The 12065-nt window shown below is 42.0% G+C and overlaps 1 protein-coding gene across 1 annotated transcript in view; it reads right to left on the reverse strand.

Moving 5' to 3' along the window:
* Positions 1 to 11742, reverse strand: part of LOC145401040 (uncharacterized) — a 142107-nt gene extending 130365 nt beyond the window's left edge. The window contains exon 1 of the mRNA XM_080273418.1: positions 11566 to 11742. Within this exon, the coding sequence (XP_080129544.1) occupies positions 11566 to 11742 (177 nt within the window). The remainder of the gene's footprint in view (positions 1 to 11565) is intronic.
* Positions 11743 to 12065: the final 323 nt, after the last annotated feature.

Below are 12065 nucleotides of genomic sequence, written 5' to 3' on the forward strand. Positions count from 1 at the left end.
GGAGGGAGGAGAATGGAGGAAGAAGCTAAGAAAAAAAAAGAAAAGGGGGGGGAAGGAAACGGGAAATAAAAATTTATACACAGAAGCGTGAGAAGAGGTGGGGGAGGGGGACAAGGAAGGAGAGTGAGGGGGAAGAGGAAAGCACATGGATGGAAAGTAGGAGAGGGGAGGAAAGGAGGAAGATTGACAGGGAGGGATGACTGAGGAGGCAGGAGGGGTTATAAAAGGAAAAGGTGGAGGCGAAGGAGGGAGGAGGAACAAGGGAAGGGGAGATAATGGGCAGGTAGGTGGGGAAGGGGGAAGGATGGTTGAGAGTAAGGGCGGGGGGGGGACGAAGGAAATATGGAAGGAGGAAAATACTCATGTAAGGAATGGAAGGGAAGGAAGTGCCGGAGGAATGGAAGAATAGAAGAAGAGAGAAAGTGAAGAACTGAGATTAAGAGACATAGAAGAATATTAAGGGAAAAAGGAAAGAAAGACGGACGGGAAGAGGAGAGTGGTTAAGGCGCAGAAGTGAAGATGGAGAAGGGGATGAATAAGGGAGAGGAGGGGAAAAGAATGGAATCAAGAGAAAGAATGGAAGGAAGGGAGACACGAGCGAAGGAGGAGTAGGGAAGGAGGTAGCAAGGGGATGGGAATAATACGAAAAGAAGGAAAGGGAAGAGGAGAAATAAAAAGAGGAAGGAAAGCAGGCGGGACTATGAATGATGGAGGAGATAATAATGAGGAAGAAAACAAAGTAGCAAGGGCAAGACGGAGAATTTAAGGGACAAGAGAGGATAGAGAACGACCATATGTACTCAGAGGAGAGCTGAGGTTAGCGAGGAGCAAGAGAACAGGAATGGAGAGGAGAGAAGAAAGAAGAGAAGGGATGTAAAAGAGGAGGCGAAGGAAGGGCGGGAAGGGTGACAGGGGAGAGAGGGAAGGAATTTAAAAGAAAAAAAAAAAAAGGAGTAATGAGAAGCGAAATATACAGGGGGGAATAAAAATAAACAGAACTTAAAAAAGGAACAGAGAGAGAAAAATATCCACAGAAATGGAAGGCGAGGGGAAGGGAGGAAATGAAAAAGCAAGGACAGGAAGAGGACGGACAGTAAAGATAGAAAGAAGGCGAAGAATACGAGGAAAGTTGAAGAGATATTATGGCAAGGAAATGGAAATAGAGTTATTACATTCAGGGAAAGAGAGAGGAAAGGCAGGAACAATAGGTGGGAAGGAAGGTGTTCGGAGAAACGGAGAAAAAAAGACATAAGGGACAAGAGAGACGGAACATGATAGAAAGAGAAGCCAGTCATTAAAATAAAATTAGGATGAGTTAGAGAAACGAACTGAAACCGTACGACTATTTGAAACTCGACAAATGCATCGTGAAAAGAAAAACAATAGGAAAAGGAGGAGAGATCAGGAGAGAAAAGGAGCAAAAGTGAAGGAAATGAGGAGGGAGAATGGGAGGAAGAGAAATAAAGACAGTAATATAAAAAACTGCTAAAAATACAAGTAACTTAACAGAACTGTATTGGCCAATGCGCAATATCTTAGAAATTAACATGTTAATGCGGAAAATAACAGGCTTGTGCGCAACCAGCACATAGCGGTACACAAAGCCTCCCGCGACAACCCACACTAAAAGAACTCACATTCCCAATATGACTGAATACATGAATGACCAAGAATTAAAAGATGTAAAGATGAAACACCTCTGTTGGTTATCTAAATGTGAATGACAATAACAAAAAATAATGAACATAACAAGGATCAGCAGCAACAACATCGGGAGCACTGAATAACATTAGTAACAACAACAATAACAACAACAACAACAACAATAATAATAATAATAATAATAATAATAATAATAAAAACCAACAGGAAGAGACTGTCTAAAACACCAATGTATAACTAGTAGTAGCCAGGGTGAAGGTGTGGTGGTGTGGTCTGGTTTGGTGTGCCGCAGTGACGTCACCCTGTGAGAGAGAGAGAGAGAGAGAGAGAGAGAGAGAGAGGGGGGGGGGGACTATCTCAAACAAATCAGAAGAAGTGGCTGACCTGGAATGAGCGAGGCGTGGTACTAGATGGAGGTGGTCATGTGTTAAAGGTCGAATGTGTGGCTGCTGCCCTGCCCTGCCTTGCCCTGGCCTCACCTCCCCTCATCGCAATTTCGATACAAAATATGATACTACATTCCAATAGGAAATTTGGTTCTACTTTATTTACTTGTGTACAGTGTGAACAAATATCCTACCTTTATTATCACTGTTCTACAAGTCTGAGATTCGCTGTTACAACTACATCTGCAAATTTTCGTAGTGATACCACTGTGCGCTCCGGAGTGGCATACCAGCTGCAAATAACTCACAGCCTTTTCATCAGCTCCTATCCAGTATCATACATTCTTTTCACAATTTTTGATAAATATTTCCACATAGTAGTTGTTCAATGGGCATAAAGCTAGCGGCCAACGTTTCCTGTCAAATGCAACAATGATATCTTCTTCAAACAGAGCTATGATGAGGTCAACTACAATACAGTTGAGGCGTTAAATGTCGCTTGAACAAGTTCCTGGCTTCAGGCCCCAGTTAGACTCGTTCTCAGCTGAATAATAGAAAAATGATCTTGTGATTATTTTCCTCCTACGTAGATAATGGAGGAAGTAACAAAGCACTGGGTAACACAATTAGTTTCCTTTAGAGATTCAGACAGTGTACAGTATTGTAGTACAATACATACGCTTTGTTTTATTTATGCAAGTGAAATTTCTATTCCTTAGTGGTAGTTCTTACAACCACAAGCAGCCACTACCACAACCACAACAGTAACAACAACTAACCAGTACCACAAGGCCCTACCACAACCACAACCAGAAGCAATTAGCACAGCAGATTTCACAACCACGGCCGCCCCATCTCAGCGGCCTCCACCAAAGACAAGATCACATTCAGGGCAAAGTATAATTAGATGTGACATTTAGCCTCTGCGTCCCCACGATCCATCATTGCCTCTAATAGATAATACAGTAGGTCATACACTTCCCTGAATTGCCGATATCATGGCTAGTATCGATAAAACTCTCATCGTCAGGACCACTCTTGTATTGTATTCCAGCCACGGCCAGGAGATTTTATTCAGCCAAGACTGAATCACTGCAGCCTGAGAGACATAATTTGCAGGTAGTTTTTCTGCTGCTCTTAATTAGCACTATCACGTATTATTATTATTAGCTCTCTCATGGTCGGGAGAACTCAAGTACTGTATTCCAGCCGACGCCTGACGATTTTATTCAACTGTGTGCGTTCATATGAGCCTGGACGTTTTCATACTGGTAATATTAACCGTCTGACGATAGGGACAAGTCTACTGTAGTATTCTATTCTGAAAGTATTAATATTGGCAACGGTAACTCTCATGGTCAGGGCAAGTCTAGTACTGTATTGTATTCCGGCTGACGACAGATGATTTTATTGCGTTAAGTGCGAGTCACAGGAACCTGCAGATGATAACATATTCATTACAATGGCGTTGGTGGTGGATGGGGACGCCCATCATCCATTCGTCTGATTTAGTGCTGCCTACTTCTTGCTTCATGGCTATTATTCCTTTTCTGTGTCTATTCTTCCCTCTTCCTGTTTCTCCCATCCTTACTGTCTCCATTCAGTACTTTCCACTTCACGTGGTTCTAAACTGGGTGACGAGCCAAATGGTTTCCTGTAACTCAGGAAACCATTTACTACGCTGGGTGGTAGCCATACACCCAGATAACTGGGTGACGTGGACCCTACTTTGGTGCCCCTGTCAAGTGAGTCAAGACGCAAATGTTGCGTCCACTCAGGAACCAAACCTTCACACTAATCTCCGCGTCTCTCTGTGGCGAGCCGCTGTCATCCGCATGGGACGGCCCTACAGTGGCGGTTGTTTGCCTGCAGTTGATGTGTCTGCTCGATCAGACAGACTGGGGTAGCACACCACTAACAACAACAGCAATGACGTATAGTTTATTATTTTGCTGCCTCCACACGATTTCTTTAGGCACGGACAGGACCTGTTATGCTGCAGAGGTACTACTACTACTACTACTACTACTATTACTACTACTGCAGAGGTACTACTACTACTACTACTACTACAGCTACTACTGCAGAGGTACTACTACTACTACTATTGCAGAGGTACCTGTACTACAACTGCTACTACAACTATTACTACTACAACTATTACTGCTACTACTATTACTACAACAACAACAACAACAACAACTACTACTACTACTACAACTTTTTTCTTACCAACAGAAGTGCTGCCATTACTACCATTTTTTCTTCCACCACCACCACTACTACTGCTGCTACTACTCTTCTTACCACTACCACCACAACCACACGTGTAACCATACAGCTGTCACTAAATCTTGTCGCCATAACTCACCAGCTTTCACCACACCACCACCACCACCACTACCAGTATTACCACAGCCTCCAGGTACAGCCACTGCATGCTCTACCTGTTTCATACTTTCACCACCAACGCTGTCTTCATTAGCATCAACAGCATCACTATCATCGTCATCACAATCACTGTGCTTATTATCACCACTGTCACTATCGCCATCATCTTAATTATTACCACATTCACCAATGTCATCATCATGTACACGATCGTCACTATCACAAACGCCATCCTCACCGTTGCCACCATCGTGATTATAATTATTATCATCATGACCTCCACTGGCATACTTACTATTATTATCATTAGCACTACCACCATTGCTATCATTGTCACAGTCACCATTAACGTTCCATCAATCAGTCAGCTAATCAATCAGATCACCCTTACCTGGCATGCTTACACACATAATAGCTGCACAGTTGCCAATACAGCTTATTTCTTAATGATAAAACCATAACGCTGTTGAAAAAAGTTATTCACTGGCTGCTCCATTCTCTTTATCTTCATTTCAGACAAACTACATCACATGTGTTTCCTTTTGTATCACTTGTGTTGTCCTCTGTATGTGCATTAATGTTAACTTCATAATGACTAAGGCATCAGCAAACATTCCCTTTTGATATGGTCCTAATCATTTTATTAATGCACTATACAATATATATATATATATATATATATATATATATATATATATATATATATAGAGAGAGAGAGAGAGAGAGAGAGAGAGAGAGAGAGAGAGAGAGAGAGAGAGAGAAATCCTCCCTTTCTAACGTTATCACAATCATTAAGAGAGAGAGAGAGAGAGAGAGAGAGAGAGAGAGAGAGAGAGAGAGAGAGAGAGAGAGAGAGAGAGAGAGAGAGAGAGAAATCCTCCCTTTCTAACGTTATCACAATCATTAGCTATCAATATCACCATTAAAATGACTGCCACTATCATTTCTTTATGTCATCATCACCATTATCACCACAATCAATACTTCGTTCACTACCATCAGTAATCTCAGCATCATCACTACCACCGTCAGCACCACAATCACAGCCAGCAATAGTACCATCACAACCACGACCACATCTACTAAGACCACTGTTATAACTACAGTAACCAATAAATACCACTATCAACTACCACCACCACAACCACCACCAGCACCTTCACACATACAAGAACTACAGGTATATATGGACTTCAGCCACCAAAACGTGACGAAGTTTTTAGTTGTAAAATATCGAGAACTTTTGATGTCACTATCAAGGGCTTATAAAGATGATCATGTTCCCAGAAAAGTTCGTTCACGTAGGGTAGCATAAAGTACTGGTCAGTTTTTGCTGAAGCACCGTGTGGCTTATATTACAGCTTGGCAGCACTTCATCTCATTAGGTAAATGTTAAAATGTTATCATGGAATCATGTAACACATTCCTTAATTGTTTCCACTCTGATTATATTAATAACTTTACACGACTACTTACAACACATACATGCTGTTTGATCTGGTAGAAATAAACAAGAATATCATGGGCTCAGAACCATGATTAGGAGCTGGACTAAGTTAATATTTAATGACATAACCTGATCTTGTTTCACTTATTTGAAACTCATATTAAGCCCTTGTAACATGTGTATATATAATATGTGAGACAACGTAATAGGATATCTATACTTTTCCTTGTTTTTTCAGCTATTTCAATGATATGAATTGAAAAAAAAAAAAAAATAAAGCACAACTGACTCCCTGACCGACTACTCGTAACACCACAACCACAGTTACCACCACTAATATCCCAACTACCATACAACCATAGCTATCGTTAGTATCATCACACTCATAACTACCACCATAACCACAATTACCACCACAACCACACCCACAATTGACACTACCACAGCCACAACTACTACCATCACCAAAACTATAACTAATACCACCACAACCACAACAAGCACTGCCACCAACACAACTAACACAAGAATCACCAGTGCTACCACCAACAAGACCAATACTTCCGCCACCAGTACCACCACAACCATAACTACCATCACAGCCACAACTACAGCCTGTGCCAGCATATGTTGGCACACACGTCTTGACTAACACCACTCACTACCCACCACCACCTGACCACACTCATGTCAGGTGGCGGGGGAGAGGCCCAGTGCAGGAGGTGATGAAGGAAATGATGGAGGCGAGTGGTAGTGAATGGGAAGGAACACAGGGATGGGAGAGAAACGGAGAAAGAAGCAGTAATAATAATAATAATAATAATAATAATAATAATAATAATAATAATAACAACAACAACCATCATCATCATCATCATCACCATCATCATCATCTAATCCTGCGTTGCCCCATGAGGAGAGTAGTAGCCGGGGGCTAGGCAAGTTGATCCTGACATTTAAGATGAGAATGACCAGCATTACTCATCCCTGAGTGGCATTACGTGAGCAATAAACCCCAACAACCCCTTGGATATAAACCTACACAGGCTCAATCCGATTGGAGCGTCTTAATTACCCGCTAAACCACCAGGCGCCATAATTTGGTTATATGGTTACCACCCAGCGAAGTAAATGGTTTCCTGGTGTACAGGAAACCATTTGGCTTGTCACTCAATGTAGAGTCACCCATAGGCAGAAGGAAGAGGAAAGAATGAAGGAACAAAAAGACAGAAGAGAGAGAGAGTATAGAGACACCTGTAGGCATAAGGAAGAGGAAAGAATGAAGGAAAGAAAGGCAGAAGAGGGCGGAGGGAAAGAAGGAAGGAAGAAAGGAAAGGTCAGTCACCCAAGAGGAGCACTACATCGATAATAATAATAATAATAATAACAACTAGGAAGCACTTACAGAGCGTTTCCCTCTGTTAACGCCAATACTGTTAATGATTTATACAACCACCTCCGTGCAACGTCCTTGTCGGGGGTAATTAATTCTACGGTCTTAGTCTGCCTTCGTTACACATCTCAGAGATGACAACCCTCTGCCGACGCAAATAAATATTTTGATTTTTTCCTGCATCAGGATGAGGATCCACCTCAAACTGTAAAGAACTCTTTCTTGATCTAATGTCCTCCTAGCCACCAGATTTCATTGCTATCCGACAAAACTTCATTAGATACTGTACACAAACAAACACAAAAACATTGGGTAAATACATAACTCCCTCTAACTTTGTTGGCGGAAGTAATAATGGTACAGTTCAAGGAAACTAACACCGTTTTCATCCCTTCGCTACAGCAGGTCTCTCCAAAGGTGAATTATATTATGTGGCGTTTGAAAAGTAAGTTACAGTGGATGAATCAGCATGTATCAGCATATCTAGTTAATAGTTTGTCTTGAACAGGTATCAGCAATGACGTGCAAACAAAAAAGTAAACAAATGCTGTCTCGCGAGCAGCATTTAAAATGAGCCAAAGAGCCTCATGTAACTGGCTAGCCTGACTTTGGCCACCCCTGATAATGTACTGCTGAGTGACGATGGTAGAATATCATGCCATTCTGTTTATTGTATAAAGAAACTTGCTTATATGTTGTTTTATTGTGGCTGGAGCAGAATAGGTAAATTAGGTGGATGGGAAGGATCACCTGTTGTGTGCCTGGTATGTCCAGTGCTACAAAAAGCATCGTTACTAAAGTGATCAATAATTAGTGAGTGATGTCTGCTTTATTTTTTCTTTTCGCAAGGCATATATTTCTGTATGTGCTGTGTATTTTAAGCTCCATCTTGATGCTGTTTTAGTACAAACACCAGATACAACTACATATTGTTAGTTACTATATATTATTTTCAAAATCCCATCCGCTGTTTCAAAATGTGAAGAGTGAATAAAGACAGGAAAATGTATGTAAGCAGTGTTTATGTGGTCCTTCACAAATGGTAATAATGTTCCCTGGTGTCTTGTGTCACTGTTCCGAAAGAAGTGTTTTGGGGTAGTATGTTTTGTTACTCTTATTTGTGTTTAAAACCTTGAATTGGAGAACGCCTTCTGCAGTATGTTGTTTCCACCAACAGACGATTTTATTAAGCTTAGGAGAGCTTCATTGAAGTGAAGGGGTTAAGAAAGACTGTACTTGACTCCTCTAGTTTGGAAAAAGATGTCTAATCTCAATAAAACCGTCTAGATACAAGAATAAAATATATACAAGAAAAACGCCTTCGGGCTGAAGGGGTTAATGTGAAAGAAGCCAGTCTGTGTTGGCATAAGTGACAGAGATCGAGCTGTTTGAAAAGTGTTCACAGTGATCAGTCCAAAGTGGTGCTCTCGGCAACAAAAACCATGTCAACTGTTCTCCTTTTCTCACAGTGGACCTTTAACATTATTCTGGTGCGTCTGAAGTAAACAACACTGATACCGCTGTTCTGTGACCAAATACAGTCATCAGTGTCGGGTGTTGTGGAGTCATGAGGCTGGTCGTTCAAATTCGTGGAGAGGCGACTGGATTTTTCTTGCTGAATGGGACGAAAGGTTGCATACTACTCCACTACTTTTATTTCACTCTTACGGCATGTCCGTCACTCCCCTTTCCAATGCATCATACTACAGGCAAGACAATTCATCCACGGACAGAGAAACATACAAAGCCCTCTTCAGTTTAAAAATATTAGCCAGAAGAGCAGAGTGAAGAGCAGAAGAGGTGAAATATTAGTCGAACTGTCATCCCCAACTGTGCCTGTAATGACATCACTGCACTAGTCACGCGTGTGGCCTTTGCAGCAATGTTTCTGAGCTGAGAAGTTTAGGTATGAAGTGAAGAAGCCTGCCACACACACGAGGAGGTAGAGGATGTGGATGAATGACTGTAAAAGAAAGAGAAGAGCAAGGGCCGAATGAATGGAAGTAGAAGAAGGAGAAGTAGGAGGAGGAGATGGATGAATACATGTAGAAGAGAGAGAGGGGCAAGAGGCAGGTGAATGAATGCAGACCCTGATCATTTCACTCCAATGACGTAATTTTTATTCGGCTCGTGCTGCCTTCAGACGATTTCAGGGATTTTTTTTTTTTTTTAGTGATCATTTGTGGTGACGGGGTTTCAAACGGCGCCCATATACCCCTTCATAACCTCATTTATCTCCCAAAGCTGAGTAAAATCGTCTACAGATAGCAAAAATAAAATATAAAAGTACGTCATAGCACTGATGGGGTGAGAGAGAGAGAGAGAGAGAGAGAGAGAGAGAGAGAGAGAGAGAGAGAGAGAGGGAGAGAGAGAGAAAGAGAGAGAGAGAGAGAGAGACTGAAACACTGAAAGAGAGGGTTGGATAATATACGACAGGAAGACACAATAGAGACTGGAAAAAAAAAGGAAAGAAGACACAGTAACATAGAAAGAAATAGGATAGATATTACTGCAGTGATGAAGAGAGATGGATGAAAAGAATAGACGGCGGAGACGGAGACAGAGATAACAGAGATAGATGAAAGAAGCTGCAGATAAGGCAGCCTTGTGGGAAGGTGAGAGAAGAGAGATGAAAGTGTATAAGTGAGATAAGAGAGAGGGGAAGAAGCAGAGATTAAAGACAAGAGCCTGTGAGGGGCATGAGGAAGAATTTATCAAGGGTATTAAGAGTCTCAGGCTCCTATGACTCCTTCCCAGCTGAACGAAATCGTCTGAGTTTAGCTGGAATATAATACTAGAATCGTCCGGAGAATGATGGGGTTAATGGTGACGGTATTAATACTCCCTGGCTCAAAATCGTTCAGGGATAGCTGCAACAAAAGTAAATTAATCCAATAGAAAGGTTTAAAGCGTTTTGCGATAAGGATGAGGTTTTATGGCTGTATCTGATGCTGTGGCATGTCCTGATCTGGTGAGGTAATGTTTACATTCCACTCCTGCGTAACGAACTGCATGACATGGAACAGGACAACTGAGTAACTACACAATTGCACTTTCCAGATGAACATGGGCGTGCTGAAGCACGTCCTCATTTGATCATTTCCAGCATGTCAGTGGGAACGGGTGAGACACAGACAGATAACATTACTGGGAGAAGCCTCTTGCCATCGCTACTACAGTCGCGGCACACGACTCTGAGGTTGTGATTATCGTACCCTGACAACCTACCATTCAAAACTGCGTCCCATTTCGAGTATAACAAGAGACTCAAGTGATTCGTGTATAATATGTTCGTGTATAATAATATTCGTGTATGATATATTTGTGCATAATAATATGATTCGTGTATTATGAAACGAAATCGGACGGACTTTTGAATGACAGGTTGCCAGGATACGATAATGACAAACTCAGAGTCGTGCGCTGCGACTATAGTCCACCCATAATGTAGTAGGTTAGCACCTGGTGGTTCGTTGACATATCAGCGTTTGATACTGTGTACTGTATACGTGTTCTGTGAAGGTACCTGAAATAGGTGGTACTGACTTCAACTTTGGGACATATTTTACCTTTGGACTCGCCATTTAACTCGACCAAAGGTGATACTGGACATCAGACATACTGCCGTCAATCTCCTACCCAAAACAGGCTGCTGCAAATCGTGTTGCCTCAGATATCACCTCCATACTGGCTTCTTCCACATCTACCATCCTAATTAACTTCCCACTTTGGAGTACATTCAGAGAGGTGATCTTGCCAATTCCATAGAGGTATGAGAGAGTGTCACAGATACCGTAGTAAGTATATTCATGCCCGGAAGGAAATCTCTGATGTTCTTGTGTTTGTGGGCTGTAGCTTTGATGTCGATAACACTTTTACCTGTGACAAAACACTCCATTATCACAGCACAAGTTAGCTTCAGGCTGGTGTCGAAGTACATAAGAAACAACAGGAAATCTGTCATCACACAATACATCAATGTTTAAAGTGCCATGGGTTGCAAATGCTGGCACCTGATTTACGATGATCACATCAACCTCTTCATGTGTCATTCGCAAATCTTCCTTTGGGACTAATTCTCGACCATTGATAGAGATGAGGAGACTGGATGGTCTGTGGTGATGATTAGCTCAGTAGGTTGTCCTGCAAGTGTTCTACAGGTAAAGGCTAAGCAAACTGATGAGCTGGCTCTTGTATGTAACATTAATAAATGCCTTCCGGGAAGGAAGGCAGGTATGTAAAGTCAGCTGGTGCTTTCGACTAGCATATAAACAGGTCACACTAACCTCTGCACACTGTTCAATGAGGGACTTGTCCCTCAGCAGGGTTCTAAGGACTATCTGCAGTGTTGTTGCTCTGCTGGTGATAACGCTGGTAATGATACTCTCCACCAGGAATGCAGAGGTTGTCTTGTCAAGGTTGGGTGACAGCGCAGCAAGCAGCTGAGAAGCGATGGACAACATGCTTCAATAGCATCATCAACTGACAGATGGGTTTCATAAATGTCTCTCTTGGGTGCTCTCTGTGTGCCCTCATTGACGATAGTTTTAGCGATGCAAGTCTTAGCAGCAGCAGCAGAAACAAGTTTGAAAAGCTGAGGGGCTTTTCGGCGAAACATCAGAAGGACAACAACAGCATATCTAAACAACACGAGGAAGTCTGAACATCAGAAGGTTAGCTACACCGTATCTATACAACACAAAGAACTCTGAACATCAGAAGGTTAGCTACACCATATCTATACAACACAAGGAACTCTGAACATCAGAAGGTTAGTTACACCATA

The sequence above is a fragment of the Coenobita brevimanus genome, chromosome 6 (genome assembly GCF_032717465.1).
Source record: "Coenobita brevimanus isolate Jiangsu-jjx chromosome 6, ASM3271746v2, whole genome shotgun sequence".
Lineage (NCBI taxonomy): Eukaryota > Metazoa > Arthropoda > Malacostraca > Decapoda > Coenobitidae > Coenobita > Coenobita brevimanus.